Genomic DNA, 17,498 nt, shown 5'->3' with positions numbered 1-17,498 from the left:
CTGATCTTCTAAATAAGATCAAAAATGATATACGGATCGAAGTTTTGTAATATGTATACACAAGGATGGAGACAGCTGCCAATGCAGCAATGGTGATCCATATTGAAAAACAGCTAAATGCTAAAAGAATATGCTACAAATTATTTGTATCTTTGAAATTAACGTTAAATGGCTTGGAGTACTCGCTGAAACTGTGAAGAAAATGCAGCAACAATGTGGCGAATTAACGGAACCAATTCAAACAAAATATATATGGTTAAAGATTTAAATTATGACAAAAAGGATTCCGTCATTGAGACAGCTTATCGTGATAATCAAAACAGACAGCTCAGTTATAAACTCAGCAAAGCGTCACTTTAGAGACGCTGTGAACCATTGATTGCTACGTTGAGACAGGGAGTTGAAAATGAGCAATTCATCATTTTATCTCCCGGAAAATCTTGCCCCGGATGATGCAAGTCCGGGATGGATGAACAAAGCTGACAACGCATGGCAGCTCACAGCAGCGACACTCGTTGGTATGCAAAGTGTTCCGGGGCTTGTGATTCTATACGGAGGGGCAGTGAAGAAGAAATGGGCAGTGAACTCTGCTTTCATGGCACTCTATGCATTTGCTTGTGTTCTTGTTTGCTGGGTTCTTTGGGGCTACAGAATGTCTTTTGGGACCGAAAGGTATATAGCATTCTGGGGAGCTCCAAATGTTTCCTTAGGCGAAAATTATCTCCTTCAGAAGGCATTTCTTGGAAAGTTTCCCAATGCGACTATGGTGTACTTCCAGTTTGTTTTCGCCGCAATCACTTTGATTTTGATTGCTGGCGCCGTGTTGGGACGCATGAATTTTTACGCTTGGATGATGTTTGTCCCACTATGGCTTACTTTCTCGTACACAATTGGAGCTTTCAGTATATGGTGTCCCGATGGCTGGCTCTCCAAGCTAGGATTATTGGATTACTCCGGCGGCTATGTGATTCATCTATCTTCTGGAGTTGCTGGTTACACCGCAGCATTTTGGGTATATTTTCAAACAAACTTGCTCAGTTTTGTCAGCCAAATTTATTAATACATAACTTCTTGTTTTCCTTCTCAAATCTTATTGCAGGTCGGTCCACGTCTAACCAGGGACAGGGAAAGATTTCCTCCGAATAATATCCTTCTAATGTTAGCGGGAGCAGGGCTGCTCTGGATGGGATGGACGGGGTTCAATGGAGGAGACCCTTATGTCATAAGCACGGATGCTTCCCTGGCAGTTTTAAACACTCATGTCTGCACCGCAACAAGCTTGATCACTTGGCTCTTGCTGGATCGTATATTTTTTGGCAAAACTTCTGTCATTGGCGCTGTTCAAGGCATGATCACTGGTCTAGTTTGCATCACCCCAGCAGCCGGTAAGTCCAAAATCCAAATACTAATAATTCCTTAGCCTATGCCGATATGTTTGGTTAACATTTGCTGAAAGTCCTAACACAAAAACAAATGTTTCTTGTACAATGAACGTGACATAGGGATTGTGCAAGGATGGGCAGCAATTATAATGGGACTATGCTCTGGCTCAATTCCGTGGTTCACAATGATGGTTGTGCACAAAAGATCCGCCATGCTACAGAAAGTTGACGACACAATGGCAGTTCTACACACTCATGCTGTTGCCGGCAGCCTAGGGGGATTACTAACTGGTGTCTTCGCAGAACCAAAGCTGAACTATTTGTTTTACGGTTACTATGCACAATATGTAGGCCTTTTTTATGGTTTTGATATGGGAAAAGTTGCCACTGGATTTCGACAAATAGGAATTCAACTGCTGGGAATTTTATTTGTTGTGGCACTTAACATCACTACCACGAGCTTAATCTGTCTTTTCATAAGAATATTAGTCCCTCTGAGAATGTCTGAGGAGGATATGGAGATTGGGGATGAAGCTGCTCACGGCGAAGAAGCTTATGCTATTTGGGGTGAAGGTGACGGGTCTGAGAATTCCAGATATGATGTTGAACTGCCGGTCAGTACAAAGAATAGAGCTGCCTAAGTTGGGCTGAGATGACATGACATGAAATGAAAGCTTATTATGTTTATATTTTTATTTCAGAAAAGAATAAAAGCATTGAAGTAACTGTTTGGTTTGCAACTTCTTGATTGTTTCTTGTTGAATATGCAGAGAAGTAAAGAACTTGCATGCACTGTATTCAGTACTTATAGTCGAACATAATGTGCACTGCTCTTTTGTATTGTTTGTTTTTCCACTATTATTTTTCTAAAGGCATTGGTTTACACCTTGATTGGAAAGGCTATAAAAATTGATCAAACTAATGAAAGGAAAGAAAGGGGAACAATAACATTTGTGCCAAACACAAACATCAGAAACTAGAGTAGCAAATTTCAATCCAAATTTGAGAATCCCATTTTTGTTTAGTTCATAAAACTCTGAACCCCACTATAACCAATCTACAAATCAGATCAATTTGGAAAAAAAGAGTAATGAGAAATTCAAATAGAAGTAATGGTACATCCTGCTGGTTTTACCATGTTAATTGAAAAATGATCAATTAACCTTGTAATTCCGACCAAGTGTTTTAGTTGTTTTTGTCCATCTTCCATTTTGTTTAGTATTTTTCTGAAAAGATGTCCACTCCTATCACAAGTGTAATGAAAATTTAATTTTATCAAATTTTTAATCGAATTTTACAAGCTAAATTTGAACCTCGGAACTCCTAATTCCCCTAAATTTTTTATTAAAACAACATGTAGAACTCTTCGAATGTAAATGACGGGTACGATTACAAGTAATTTATCTATAATTTTTTGCATATAATAAACGGAATTTTTTTTTTCAATGGGAAAAAAGTTTATTTGGGTAAACTTATAATGATAGAAATAATAATTACTAAAACAATTAACTATTAGAGATGGCAAAACGAGTTATTAGATCATGTTTTTGTCATGTCAGCTTCATGTCGTATTAAATTTAAGTCAACTCAAACACGACTCATTTAATAATTGTCTCAAAATATTGAAATTCAAACCTAACACGGAATATAAACAGGTTACTCAATAATCCGTTTAATATTTATATATTTAACAAATGTTACACACCCCCAAACTTTTACACATTTATACTGTTTAAAGTTTAAATTATATATATGTAAATATTATTATATATCGATATTATAAAATATACATGTGTATCAATATTTTATACACTTACACAATTAAAATTCTGAATTTATATAAAATTTATAAATAAAACACTATGTATATGTCCGTCTTCCGAAAAAAAAAGATAATCATATCTAATATTTAGGTTTTAATGATAAGAACTTAAAAATTATTTTAAAATATAAAATATAATCGTGTCATTATTTAGATAAATGAGTTAAGAACTTTAACTCTAACTCGACACGGAAAATATTTGTGTCAACCCAAATCTGACCCATTTAATTTAATAATCGTATTAAATTTGATGATTCATATCCATTTATTTATTATTATGTTCATATTCGGTAATCGGATCATGTCAAATTTTATCTGTTCTATGAACCATATAAGAAAATGAAAATGCGAATTACTTTGGGAGGATGGAATTGCAAGAAATGATAAGGGCAATAGAGACAATCCATGTCGAAATATAGGGACAGTCAAATAATTTCACGTGGCAGTAGAAGCAGCTAGGCCTAGGCTCGTTTAAAAGGCAGATTAGGTTTTCTTTTTCTTTTCTAAAACTCACTCAACTGGTTCGCTCACTCAACTCATATCGTTTTGCATTTTCTTTTGTGTGGCTCTGCGTTTCTCAGGTGATTTTATTTTGTAGGGTTTCCTGATCGTCCTCTCTTTCTAAAACATTAATATTTTAATTCAATTAATTAATTATTTCCTTTTTTTCGTATTAATTTATCTGATGCGTAACCTAGAAGGCTTTTTTTTTAGATTGAATTTGTATCTATATGCTTTTGTTCAGTGTATATCTAATTAATGGTTAATTTACTTTTTCAATTATTGTTAAAAAAATATTTGCCTTTAAATTAGGGTTTTGTGGGAATTTAGCTAGGGCTTACTGATTTTCGCTTGATTCGATCTGTTGCTTTACTTGATTATACCAGTTGTAGGTTAACATTGGGGAAGAATTGGAATTATCTGATGATTTGACCCAATTGAAGCTTTTAAATGGGTTTATCTTTTTTTTTTTCGTAGTTTTTTCATTCTAGCACCTCAGGGCAACTATTTGGATGCTATTTGTAATGTTTAGTAATCATTTTAGCTGTTGATGTTCATTCATGGAATCTAACTTCACTTCGTTGCCTCGATGATTTTTAAACTGGCTTGATTTGTTATATTGGAAAAGCATAGATGGCAAAGAAGAAGAGTCTGCTCGTTTTTATGGATGTTTCAATTGATGGCGATCCTGTTGAAAGAATGGTTTTTGAGGTATTATTGTTGCCGCATCCTGGTTTTCAGCTGTTAACTTATTGATTACTGTGATTTTTTCCCCCAAAACATATCAGCCCGCAGCTAGAATTAATTGAATGAACCTTCAATTACACAGCTTTTCTCTGATATTGCTCCCAAGACTGCAGAAAATTTTCGAGCACTTTGTACAGGTAACACGTGTGCAGTCGCTTCTATTATTGCATTTTTGCTCGTGATATTCTTATATCAGAGATTTATCTGGTGTAATAAACCCCTTTTTTTCTGTTTTGCTGATATTTTTCTTTTTTTTTTATCAATTCTCAGGGGAGAAGGGAATTGGTCCTAGAACTGGAAAACCATTGCACTACAAGGGGTCCTTTTTCCATCGTGTTATTAAAGGTTCCATGGCTGAGGTTTGTTGATTATCTTGTTTACATTTAATTTTCGACTTTGATCAGTTCGAAATTTCTTCTTCTTATCTTGTTAAACATGGCTTAGAAGTGGTCTGTCTTTCAGTCAGTTGCTTTAGTCAGTTACTATTGTTTATGCTGTAGGACACAGGGCTGATGGTCACGACTGCTTTTCTTGTGATGTAGTTTTAAGGTTGTACTTACTAAGTTGGCTATACTCAAAATTTACTGAACTTCACCATGACCAACCAGTTTTGTACACGTTAAATGTCTTCTGCTTACCAGTGTGCTAATACTTTAAATGTATTTTGCAGGGCGGTGACTTTGTAAAAAGAGATGGTACGTATAGTTTGCATAGTTTTTCATTCCTTCTGTATCTCCATGTACATTTGATGTAGTTATTTCACTGTGTTCATAATTTAGGTATTATTATTATTATTTATTTAGGTTAAGCTGATAATCTATTATTCTTTTATTCAAAGTGGTAATAAGTGTCTAAAGTTATGTGTTATCAACTCATAAGGAAATTTATTTATCAGTTATATATGACGATATTATACCTACTGGTCCTTCTTCCCTTCCCATTACTACTCTCAGTAATGAATGTGGCGGAGTGGATGTGAATCCTGAGCTCTTTCTGGAACCACTGTGCATCAATAGCCAATTCAGAGGGAAATCTGACTTAATAGCAAGATTGTTAGATAAGCTATTATTGGAGGTGGGAAAAGATATGCTATAAAAAATGAAGGTATTCGAAAGTAACTGGAGTACTGATTTTTGCTGGGTATTATGCTATGCATTCTTTTTTGGGCAATAGTTATTTCATGGGAGTTTGCTTTGTGTCATCCTTTCAGGCTGTGTTCTCCTGGTGACTTCTATTTTATTTGTAATTTAATTGAACAGAATTAACATCAGTGATTTTCATAAGAGATTTAATTTAGTCCTTGTGCAGGAATTTTCTGCTTTTGTTCACTTTTGACTATGAAATTGTGCTTAACTTACTAGTTCTTGCATTTGATTGGCTCTAACAATTTCATTTTTTGGTGTAGGGACTAGTGGAGAAAGCATTTATGAGGGGAAATTTCCTGGTGAGAATTCTATCTTGCCCTTTCAATCTTCTAAGGATAACCTCATGGATCATGATATCTGATTTGTGGAAATTTTAAATAAATTAATTAAATTTTTTTCATAAATGTATAGATTACATTGCAATTGTACAGTTTGCTTGACCCATTTATAATAATGCATAATTTGCAATATGCTCATTGATGTATGTATTTATAATTTATGATTTGTGCATATTTGATTATCTGAGTGGTTCCTGATTATGTATGACAAGCAGGTTGTGAAACGTTTGTTTGACTTGCCCAATCGCAAGGTGCTTCCAGAATGCCTCTTTTGGCTGCAGTGTGTGCTTAGATACTATATTTTTTTACCCTATGTTTTAACTCGGGCATTTGTATATTGTTGAATTTCTTGCCATTTTTCTGCTTCTGCATAAGCTTTATCTAACCACAATTTTCAATTTATCATGATATAAATTCTGAGCATTTTGAATTTCAGTTCCAGACTGTCAAAAATGATCAAATGTTCATTTGTCATATCTATTATGCCATTAAAATTTGTCAGCATTGCCTTTGCATGTATATTCTGATATTATGTGGTTTTTCTTTTGGTTAGATTCACGTTTCTTCTGTAATAATAGATTTTACTGTTAACAAGTGGTAGTCACGGCATAATTGCAGATGAGTCACCGAGGCTAAAACATGATAGACCTGGCCTTTTATCCATGTCTATTGCTGATCGTGACACACTAGGTTCTCAGTTCATCATCACCTTTAAGGCTAATCATAGTCTTGACAGGTATGTGCGTGCAACCGCTTGCTGGTTCCGTTAAATTTATTGACTAAACAATGTTCATTATGGAATTATTTATGTCCACATCCTACTTTATGAATGAATTCTTTCTATTTCAGTTTGTTTAATGTGCCATCAAATCACCCAGTCTCTGTTCTGTCATTTTTATCAGGAAGTATGTAGTTTTTGGGGAGCTTGTGCAAGGACACGAGATACTGAAAAAAATTGAAAATGTTGGCGATGAAGAAGGGAGACTTACTGTAACAGTGAAGATAATCAATTGTGGTGAAGTTAGCGAGGGTAATAAAACTATTCTAGCCCATTGTTGAATTGTGTGGTACATTCCTTTTGGAGAATTAGTTGTCAATATCATGTATTAAATTGATGGTCTCTATATGCCAGATAAAAAGAAAGGAAATAAATTGAGGGCAGGAAAGGATGCTTCCCTGGATGGTGGCAATCATGAAGCACGGAAGAAGGGAAAGCACAAGAAATCTTCAAGAAATAAGAGGAGGAAGAGAAGACGTTACTCCTCGTCTGATTCAGAGACCTCTTCAGATTCTGAGACGGAATCATCTGAATCTGATATCGATTCTGACTCGTACATGTCCTCTTCGTCAGATGTTAGTTCTTCTAGTGATGATAGACGTAAAAAGAAAAAGAGATCTTCTAAAAGAGACAAACATAGGCGTGGAAAGAGAAGAGATAGACGCCGGGATAAAAAACGTAAGAGGCGTGATAAGAGATCCAAGCGCAGATCAAGAAGGTTTGATTGTTAATTATTACAATGAATCCAAATGTGGCTAGGTTTCTGTACCGTCTATCCTAGTATCCTCTGTTTCAGGATGCCACCGTACTATTGTGCGTGGTTTTAAGTTTTAAATTAAAATGCTTAGCAGTGGATAGTCATCTAAATGTTGGGTCATTCTTCTGCTCTTTATCAGTTTCTAAAGAACCGTTCACTCATCAAGTAAGCCATCACAATGCAAAATAATGTGCAAGGCAATAGAGTCATGCTTATCCAGAGGATAGGACATGCTTGTGTCTGCGTTTAAGAGAATTATTTTCTCCTTTCATTTCTGAGGAGAGCAGTCACCTGTCTTATGCCTTTTGCACATGCCTTGAGTTACAAATTATTTGAGGTCTATTTGTCCAATATTGCATTTGTGCAATTTTCTCAATGCTGTTAGTTTTTTTTTTCCTAGAGTTTGTGGAATTTATTGTAGTTCTTCTCTCATTACTATGTAGTTTTTGGAGTCTCTACTGAAATTTTCCTTCCTTCTTTTTCATTAGGTCATCAGATAGTCTCACAGACACTGACAGTGATGGTAAAAGTGATAGTAGCAGTGAAGATGATGTTCTTCATGTTGAAGGAAAAGACCGGAAACAAAAAGAACCTTCTCGGATAGCAGGTACTGTCCCATTTGATGATTGTTGTCTCATTTTTATAATGATTGATTTTGCAGTATGAGCTACATAACTTCTTTTTTTTTTTTCCATATTTCTGATCATAGATTATTATATAGACATGTCTTTCACATATCATTACAATCTTGCATTTAATTGGAGGAATAAAAGTGATTATCAACGCTTTTTATTTCTTATTAGAGCACGGGGTTTGGGGTTGTGGGAGAAAGAGTCTAGCATCTATTCAAACTACATTAAGAACAAATAACCATGCAAACTTGCTCAGGGTTAATGGTTGGGAGTCTTCTTACTGTCTGGTTGGCAGTTATTAGAACAAAAGTGATTTCAAGTCTTGGCTTGAGGCATTTTGTGTATTGAGGTTTTGGATATTTCTTCTGATGTCCTCTGTACTATTTCTGTGCAATAATCTTCAGTTGGCAATAAGTCTGCTCTGGCTGCAGAGGAAGCTGCTTCCTTTCTGCAGAGAAAGAGGGAGGATGATATGTTTGAAAAGGAAGAAGGTGAAGAAACTCCCAGGGAAAATGGTGAACAGCGGAGCAATGGCATTCAAGCAGGTGCTAAATCTGTCAGATCAGATAGACAGCCTGATGTGGTGGATGATCATCCAGGCAAATCTAGGTCTACTTTCTATTCTTCTCACTCAGTTATTCTTTATGCTTAGCCATTCTTCCCGATCTGGTATTTTATTTAAAGCTGATGAGCAGGAGCCGAAGCATGAGTCCTAAGAGGACCTTGAGTAAGAGTATGAGTATTAGTCCCAGGAGGGGCCCGAGCAAGAGCCCTAGTGTTAGTCCAAACCGAAGTATGGGCCGTACACCGAGTGTGAGTAGAAGTCCACCTCCACAGAGGAGGAGTATCAGCAGAAGCCCTCTTGGAAGCGAAAGTAGTAGGAGCCCTGCTAGGAGTTTCAGTAGAAGCCCATCAAGGGGCAAGAAGGACAGGAGCATCAGCATGAGCCCAGTGAGAGCCAGGTCTCAAAGAAGCTTGAGCAGGAGCCCTCCAAGAGCATTATCGAAAATATCTATCAGCAAAAGCCCCGCAAGAATTTTAAAAGGAAGCATAAGCAGGAGCCAAAGTAGATCTTCTCAGAGAAGCAGAAGCAGAAGCCCGGTCCGATCTCGAAGAAGTGTGAGTAGAAGTCCTGTCAGATCTTCTCGGCGAAGTGTGAGCAGAAGCCCAGTTAGAACTACTTGGAGAAGCATAAGCAGAAGCTCAGGCAGGGCTCCTAGGAGAAGCATTAGCAGAAGCCCGATTAGGCCACCAATTCGGAACAGTCGTCGCAGTTATTCAAGGAGCCCTAGCCCCGTGCGAAGGGCAAGGTCACCTCCTTCAGTTCGAAGAAGTTTATCCAGAAGTGTTTCCCCTGATGGTTCGCCCAAGCGCATCAGGAGAGGCCGAGGTTTCAGTCAGCGCTACTCTTATGCGCGAAGGTACAGAACCCCCTCACCAGATCGCTCTCCCATCAGGTCTTATCGATATGGTGGTAGAGGTGATCGTGACAGGTTAGTAGGCAGCCCAATTAGTTTTCAATTTTCAATTGCTTTCCTTATATGGTGTTGGTGTTGGCCCGAAATTTTGTGACCATTTGGAACTGTACTACTAATCACGTGATTGGTATTGGGGATGATGCTAATAATCTTGAACTTTGTTGTGCTCCGCTTCCCTCCCGCCTCTGTTTTTCAGATATTCAAGTTATAGGAGATACTCGCCTAGGCGCTATAGGAGTCCACCTAGAGGAAGAACTCCACCAAGGTATATGGTCCTATTATATAAATTTTCACATCTTGGTTTCGACATGAATGGCGTAATAAGCTTAAAATGCTTTTGAAATTCTCTCTGTACTATACTGTTCCAATAAGGCTCCCTTTGTGTGGTATTTGGCAATCATCTGCCTTCTTCCATTGAGTTGTTTTATATTTGTCACCATTTTCACTGCAACACCTATTTGCAGATACAGAAGCAGGAGAAGCCGAACTCGAAGTGTCTCTGTATCACGTAGCCCCCGCTACCGAAGCCGTCGACGTAGCCGCAGCTATAGCCCCATCCAAAGCCGTTCACCAGTTGAAATTTCCAGAACTCGTGTCTCTCCAAGGAATGAAAGGCGAAGGTCACCTTCTTGGAGTAGGAGCGCTTCGGAGTCACGGTCTTCGCTGGACTCCCAATCACCAAAGCGGACAAGCAAAGCACGTTCAAGATCATCATCGGGAAGCCCAGACGGGAGGAAGGGCCTGGTCTCATATGAAGATGGTTCTCCTGATTCAGGCCGGTGAATCAGAAAATGGTGTAGTGCTGTTATCAACAATGAGCTAGTTTAATTTTTGGATGAATGGTAGCCTTGTCGTTGTCCTTTTGAAGCGACTTTTAAATGTTGGGGTCTCTCAGACTAGTGTACTTCGGTAGAGTTTATTTTTAGCAGTTGAACATGTATCTAGTTTGGGTTTAGATTCATATTTGACGTGTTGTCGAGGACGGCGTGTTTTGAGTAAATGGAGATTATACACCATTTAGAGACGGTTAGAAAAAAATCACAGAATTTTTAATGTGGTGTGGGTGCAGGTTGTCACAGCAATTGAACATGTGACCATTTTTTAAAAAAAATTGCACAAAAATACTAGCTGCTGCTTTGGGACCCGTATACTAGTAGTTATTATTTTGAGGACAAGCATGAGTCTGTATGTTTCAGATGGCGGCTAACGTTCGGAGCAAGAAGCTTTGAACAGAACACTGTACGGCTTTGCTGTCAACATGGCTGTGGTCGAGTGTGACTGCATGAGTGATAAAAAGGATGCCTGATATTCTGCACTTGGAAGTCCAGTGTGTTGTTAATAACTGATTAGATAGAAATTTGGTTGCAAAATTTTAATTAATTGTGTCCCAGGGACTTCGACCGTGAGGAACCCATTCGTGTCCACGAAGTACCCTTATCAAATTTGTACATAAAAGTGCTGGATCGAGTAATAAGGTAGGGGTAAAAGTAGATTTTCAAAAGGCAATTAATTGCTAAGCTGAGGGCGAAGTGTGAGCAGAAGCCCAGTTAGAACTATTTAATTTTTACTTCTTTTTTCATTTATAAATGTTGTTGTAGAATATCATTTAGGAAAAACCAGCTTATTGTTAAGTCTTAAGTGTTTACGACAAGAGAATCGTTAGATGGAGAGGCGAGCCATAAGTAGGGTTGATACTTGATAAATTGTGGGATTGAGCATGAGTTCGAAGCTCATGTTATTGTTAAAGTCTGTTCAAATTTGGACAAGCCGGGTTTGGTTAGGTCCGGACCGGACCTAGCTAGACTTGGACCAAGCTTGGGTTTTTTTATTAATTTTTTAATTAATAAAAAATTTTGAATTAAAGGTAATTATCTAATATATAATAGAATAATAGTCTAATGTATAAAATATTAGTAAGATAACATAATAAATCATAAATATTAATTTAATATTTTGATTTATTTTTTATTTATAAATTAAAAAATTTGTGCCCTTTTTTTCACTGGCCCTTAACTAGGTTCAATTTATGTGGGTTCAATTATTATTTTTTACCTACATCCTGGTCTAATCCATACAGGCCAAGCCAACCAGGACTTTTTTACCAACCTTAGCCATAAGCCTCTCTTTTGAATTTTTCTTTCTTTTAATTTTGGTGTTTAATTCTTGACTTTTAGGTCTTTTAGCTCTGTTTAATATTATTTTCATTAGCATTGCTGTTTAATATCTGATTCAACAGTGTGGGTAATTAATCAAGCTTTTGATTTGTTTAAATCAATAGAAGACGGAAATATAATCAAGCTTTTGATTTCCTCAAATTATTTTTCCTTGAATATTCTGTCTCTGCCGTTTAGCACCTCCTCTGTATCTTCAGCCCGTGACAATAATGCGGGTGGATCTTATGCATTTGATTTCCACGGTGTTGTTATATATCTCGCTTGTGTATGGTACAATTATTTTACCATTATATCCAATTATTTAGCGTTTGTTTAAGTAAACGGAAAAATATAGTCGTCTGCATAATTAAACTTCTTCTACCAAATTGAGAATATTGTTCAAATTACAGACTTTTCACATATATGCGTTTGCTTCTAGCAGTTGGATGCCTGGGATGAGACGGGTATGTACTGATAAAAATGACAGATGCTTTGCTTTTGTTTTCCTGCGAATGTCATAAAATATTGAAACAATAAGTCTGCATTCCGGGACTTCGATATTAGAGAGGAACAGTTGCATTCCAAGACGTGAAGGATTTTCCAAAGTTATTAAACATTGGAACTATCTACACAATATCCCGACTTGAATGATAGTCTTTTATAGATTGTTTAAGCATTGTAATTGCACTGCATTCTGGCAATACTATCTGCTTTTCTGAAATCATGTCAGCACCTCGGGTCCGTGAAACCATCAACAATTGTGTCTCTCGATCACAATCAGACTCCTATGAAGATCAGCAAAAAGCTCTCCAGACTTTGGCTTCCATCACCAGGGTAAGTCCCCAGTACAGGAGCTTGCTCGCGCAAACTGATGGAGCTATATCGACTCTTCTTGGCCTCTCAAAATCCTCCTCCCCCATCATCCGAACTCTCTCGCTATCCATCCTTCTCAATCTCTCCTTGAATCCTGACCTGAAACAGTCTCTTGCCTCGATGGAAACCATTTATCGTCTCAATTGGATAATCCAATCCTCGAGCTCCCAAGAAACCGTCAAGTTAGCTTCCTCTTTGATTTGCAGCTTGGCAATGCTAGACAAGAACAAGGCCAGGTTTGGAGTAGCCGGGACCGTACAAGTTCTTGTAAAGGCAGTTTCGGCACCCAGTAATCCTGCCGGCCATCATCTGCTTAGTTCATTAGCAGAGCTAGTGCAGTTCCATGGGAACTCCACTCTAGCTGTCCGAGCAGGCGCAGTCTCAGAGCTAATCCATCTGATAGGAAGCACTGAAGCTGAAGACCTCGCCGGGACGTCGCTAGCTGTTCTGAATCTGCTTGCCAGGTTTGATGAAGGAATGATTGCTTTAACAAAAACTGACAAGATTGTGAGCTTAATGGTGGATGTTCTAAAAGGGAGAAGCATGTTTAGCAAAGAGGGTGCTGCCGATATTTTGCTTTGCTTATTTGAAGAAAGTGAGGGCTGTGTGAGAGATGCATCCAGGTTGCCTGAGTTTTCAACTCTGCTAGCTGATCTTTCCATTAGAGGATCGACCAAAGCTCGCGAAAGGGCTAGTCAGTTGATGAAAAAGATAATGGATGCTAATTTGGATCCCTATATTGATGCAAGCTCCATGATTTACCAATGGTAAGCCACAGATCCAGGCTTGAGATAAAAAATTTTAACAAGGAGGTCTTTTTATTTCTTTACCCATTGATGAATTATGAATTGTATGATTCAGTTGAGGTGACTGAATGTGAATTTTTTAATCAATACTAAACTCTTTTGTTCTTGAGGTTATCAAGATTCGCGGTGATCCATTGATTTGTATATTGATCTGTGACGATAAATTTCGGCACATACACATTCGCTTTGGAGTATGATGTATGGATACAGTTTTTTGTCCATAAATATTATACTGTTTCGAAGCTTTACGCAAATTCTATGACAGTTGCCACGAGGGTTGTCAAATATAGGAGCTGTAGCGTTTCTCTCTCTCTCCCTCTTTTTTTTTTTTCCTGAAATCTAAATGCGTATGAGTTTTTTGCTGAAATCTAAATATATATATATATATCTGAAAGATATATTTATTTTTGTTTTTTTAATATCTAAATATAAGTGTTATTTAAAAAAAATCTTAAATATGATATTTTGACATATATAACCTCATAAAAATTAACAATACTTATATTTATTGGTTAAACACGTGATAAGTTATAAATAAATTATTTGATTAGTAAAAAAGTTTGATAATATTTACCTTAACAAAGCATGAAAAATAAAATATATATCTAACACGTGTATTTTTTTTTACATCAATATATGGTACTTATAATGTTATTTTTAGTATATCATATTGATATTTTTTTCTTGTTAATTACATAAGTCAATCAAGAATTGTTTAATCATTTGAATTAAAAATAGTGTATTAAATAAAATTTAAAATATATTATAAAATAGTAAATATAAATAAAAAATGGATTTATTATAAAACACACTCACCTAAAGTTCTATTATGTTTAAAATTCTCATTCACAAATAAAAAAATAATAATAGTTGAATACATGAATATAAAAAAAGGGATAAATAAAAAAAATAAAAGGATAATTTATATAATAGAAAATAAATTTATGGGTGACGCTATTTGAACCCACCAAATTACTTACTAAACCCATTACTAAATAAACCCATCTTCAAATTTTGAAATTTTAAATTTTACTCAATAAACTAACTTAAGTACCTAATGTACCCTTATTAAACCCAATGTTTATAATAGTTGTGATTTTACTCATTAAACCTATTAAATTCATTTATAAACCCTTGATAAATATTTCACAATTTTTTTATTGTGAAGAAAGTTTTTGCCTTTTGCCCAAGCTTCTCCAACTGGAGGTGAGATTCCATTGATGCTGAACTTTGGAATCTGATCAATAGGAGAAGTTGTGGGAAAGCTAGTGAAGACAACACACAAGAAGAAAATCTCCCGCCCTTTAGTCATAGACAGTCTCAACACTAAGCCCGTCAAGTTCAAGAAGAATGCATGCACATATGACTGATCAGACTGAAAGTTGATTTATGAGTTATTAAGTTTATATCAATTGCTCGTGTTTGTTCGTACTTTCCTGGGTTTCTTCCACTTTATAAGAGATGTATTAATAAGTTTTCCTAATTCAAGCTATTCTCAATTTTGTTTTGTTCCTCCATAAAACCTCTTGATAGATTATAATTTAATGAAAATATGATTAGGATTTTATGATTAGGGTCTGATAAAATTGTGCTGAATATACAGATGGGTTCAAAAAGTAAAATTCTATTTTTTCTTTTTTATTATATTTTAATGTCCATAATTGTAATTTAATTTAGGGGTACTTTAAAGGAGGGGTATTAATGAGAGAAAATATTAAAGTTCTATTTTGATATTTTGTCATTCTAATAAATGTCAGAATATTTAAATATTTTCCATTCAGACCTAAACATCTTATAATTAGATATAAGTGGTAGAAAATAAACAAAATAAAAACTATAAATGTCTTAAAATAATTAAGATTAACACTTCAGACAAAAAAAAAAAAAAACCATTTAATCTCAATCAGTTAAGACATTAAGTCCATTATAATACTTCATAAAAATTTTCAGTTATTAAATTATTAAACAAATTTTTTTAGCTTTTTGCTTAATCTAAAATGTCTGAATGATATATCATTAAAAGATATTTTCTAAAATATCCCTATTTAATTAATTAATTTTAATCCTTACCTAAATAAATTTTAATAATTAGCCTTATCACCCATCTATATATCTTGCGATAACATAGTGATAAACTATTATTATTTTTATCCTTTTGTTTTCTTCAAATCAGCATTATTTATCTTCGTATGTTTTATCAATATTTTTCATATAAAACATCATAAGCTATAATAAAATTGATTAACATATTTATTAATTAAGAATATTAAAAGATTGTATTCAATTGAAGATGATTTATCTGATAATATATTATCTCATTTATGTCTTTTAAGATATTTATTATTTGTTTTATACTTATAATTTGTAAGGACATAAATATAAAAATAATAATTTTCAGATTTTTTAAATTAAATGAACGAACAACTTAATACTTATTTTTTAATGATTCAAACAAATATATATATATATATATATATATATAAAATTCAGATTCAGACATTCAGTTTTATTAAAAATTCAGACTAATTCATGTCCTTTCAAAACAAACGCCACCTTAGACTAAATTTTGCTGATTAGGTCTTCAAATTTGCATATCTTTATTTTAGTCATTTTAAGAGTGTCTAAATACTAGTTATACCAATTGATAGTAATATAATCTGATTATAAATACTAGCTATACCAGTTGTAGTCCAATAATCTTGTGTACTGGTATTCACAAAAAAAAAAAAGAGAATACCTTCCGAATTTTATCATTTGAATAGATTGTTGGATACAAGTATTGTTTGTTTTTATTTTGATTTATATAGTATTTTATTCTCTCTAGTTTGTTATCTTCTTCATTTATTAATAAATTAAATTTCATCTTTCCTCTCAAACTTAGGATTTTTACCTTCTCTTTTTGTTTCCCACTTAAGTAAGAATCATCCAATTCTAACATTGATTACAATAAATGAGAGAACAAATTTAAAATACATATTCCTGTGTATGCATAAAAACTATCCAGATATAATAAGAGTTTATTGTTCAGTTTGCATTGTGAAGCTGAAATCAAAGGCTTAATAAACTCAGACGCAAGCACGCATATAGCTGGAAAATGCGCAGGGCATGGGCATGCAGGTTTAGAAAAATAGCAGCCATGAGCCATATATCACTGCGGGCAAATGCAAAACTAATTAACTAATCAAAAGAGACGTTGAAATTGAACACTACTAAAGCATTTAATCAGGTATATTCTATTATTGGGATTGTTTGTGCAGTTAATATAAGTTAAATAGATTCTTGAATATTTTTTCTCGGCCGTATAATAAGAATTAGTGGTGGGGGCATGAGGATTATTTATTTACGGTAAGTCATCGTATGAGAGATTCCACACGTTGCAGTGGCTGACAACATATATATAAAACTTTGGGCCACTTTTGTGTGAATGTCAAAAATTAATGATAATAATAATGAGGAGAAAAAGTAGAATATTTATGACAATTTTATGAAGCAGACAAGAAGTAGCAAGCCAGATTAATCGTCATTGATTTGAAGCATAAGAATCGCGATGCAAAATGAGAGAGATCACTTTTTATATACATGCAAACTGAGGTGCCAGATGCGGAGGGGCTACGACGTGTGTAGGGAATACACGGTGCTAGTTGCTAGGAAAGCTATGTCACTGGCACAAATCTACTCTGATATCAATTGACTCAGAGGTAAATGAAAGTAGAAGAAGTAGAATATTTTTTTAAAAAAAAAATTTCTCGAGCACTAATCTTTTTTCTAATTTATTATTTGTCATGCGTATACTTTAACTAATTATAATAATATGTGCGCATATGTGATAAATAGTGAATGAATAAAGAGTAATATTTTAAGAACAATTCAAGTGGTGAAACTTTGAAAAGCAAAATCTACTAATTCTTTGATGCAATGAATAACAGTATTTCATGATTTCGAACTCTAGAAAAAAGGCATACCAACTAAACTTGAAACACCGGATCAAAATTAATAGAAAACAAATTAAAGAGATACTTCATCTATAAGATGATTAGTTTACTTGACCTTCAAGCAAACTTCATTCCATTTGACCTAATTAGATTA

The 17,498-nt window shown here is 35.0% G+C and overlaps 3 protein-coding genes across 4 annotated transcripts; all 3 read left to right on the top strand.

The window, feature by feature from the left end:
• Positions 1-406: 406 nt before the first annotated feature.
• Positions 407-2,023, top strand: LOC18054932 (ammonium transporter 3 member 1). Its single transcript, XM_006450426.1, has 3 exons — positions 407-1,012; positions 1,100-1,385; positions 1,503-2,023. The coding sequence occupies exons 1-3, from the start codon at positions 407-409 to the stop codon at positions 2,021-2,023; spliced, it is 1,413 nt and encodes a 470-aa protein (XP_006450489.1).
• Positions 2,024-3,703: 1,680 nt separating this feature from the next.
• LOC18054931 (peptidyl-prolyl cis-trans isomerase CYP95) lies at positions 3,704-10,618 on the top strand. 2 transcript variants are annotated; one of them, XM_006450423.2, is made up of 14 exons: positions 3,704-3,785; positions 4,339-4,416; positions 4,535-4,589; positions 4,723-4,811; positions 5,123-5,147; positions 5,858-5,896; positions 6,554-6,671; positions 6,838-6,965; positions 7,068-7,431; positions 7,959-8,077; positions 8,534-8,711; positions 8,798-9,595; positions 9,777-9,845; positions 10,045-10,618. In XM_006450423.2, exons 2-14 carry the CDS (start codon positions 4,339-4,341, stop codon positions 10,361-10,363), a joined length of 2,379 nt encoding a protein of 792 aa, XP_006450486.1. In that variant the 5' UTR covers positions 3,704-3,785; the 3' UTR covers positions 10,364-10,618. The 2 variants fall into 2 exon arrangements, with proteins under 2 accessions (XP_006450486.1, XP_006450487.1); XM_006450424.2 differs by having other exon boundaries at positions 8,507-8,711.
• A 1,838-nt stretch (positions 10,619-12,456) lies between these two features.
• On the top strand, positions 12,457-13,377 carry LOC18054930 (U-box domain-containing protein 11). Its single transcript, XM_006450422.1, has one exon. The coding sequence runs from the start codon at positions 12,457-12,459 to the stop codon at positions 13,375-13,377; it is 921 nt and encodes a 306-aa protein (XP_006450485.1).
• The last annotated feature ends 4,121 nt before the right edge of the window (positions 13,378-17,498 follow it).

Source organism: Citrus clementina, unplaced genomic scaffold, assembly GCF_000493195.1.
Source record: "Citrus clementina cultivar Clemenules unplaced genomic scaffold, Citrus_clementina_v1.0 scaffold_1, whole genome shotgun sequence".
In the NCBI taxonomy this organism is placed as follows: domain Eukaryota; kingdom Viridiplantae; phylum Streptophyta; class Magnoliopsida; order Sapindales; family Rutaceae; genus Citrus; species Citrus x clementina.
Note: the sequence above shows the minus strand (reverse complement) of the source record. Positions and strands in the feature narration are given on the sequence as shown.

Excerpts from the sequence above, each read along its gene's own strand:
- LOC18054932 (XM_006450426.1), top strand. The coding sequence starts at position 407 with ATGAGCAATTCATCATTTTATCTCCCGGAAAATCTTGCCCCGGATGAT. Across the intron at positions 1,013-1,099 it reads GTTACACCGCAGCATTTTGG|GTCGGTCCACGTCTAACCAG; the intron begins GTATATTTTCAA and ends ATCTTATTGCAG. Across the intron at positions 1,386-1,502 it reads TTGCATCACCCCAGCAGCCG|GGATTGTGCAAGGATGGGCA; the intron begins GTAAGTCCAAAA and ends AACGTGACATAG.
- LOC18054931 (XM_006450424.2), top strand. The coding sequence starts at position 4,339 with ATGGCAAAGAAGAAGAGTCTGCTCGTTTTTATGGATGTTTCAATTGAT. Across the intron at positions 4,590-4,722 it reads TTTTCGAGCACTTTGTACAG|GGGAGAAGGGAATTGGTCCT; the intron begins GTAACACGTGTG and ends ATCAATTCTCAG. Across the intron at positions 5,148-5,857 it reads TGACTTTGTAAAAAGAGATG|GGACTAGTGGAGAAAGCATT; the intron begins GTACGTATAGTT and ends TTTTTGGTGTAG.
- LOC18054930 (XM_006450422.1), top strand. The coding sequence starts at position 12,457 with ATGTCAGCACCTCGGGTCCGTGAAACCATCAACAATTGTGTCTCTCGA.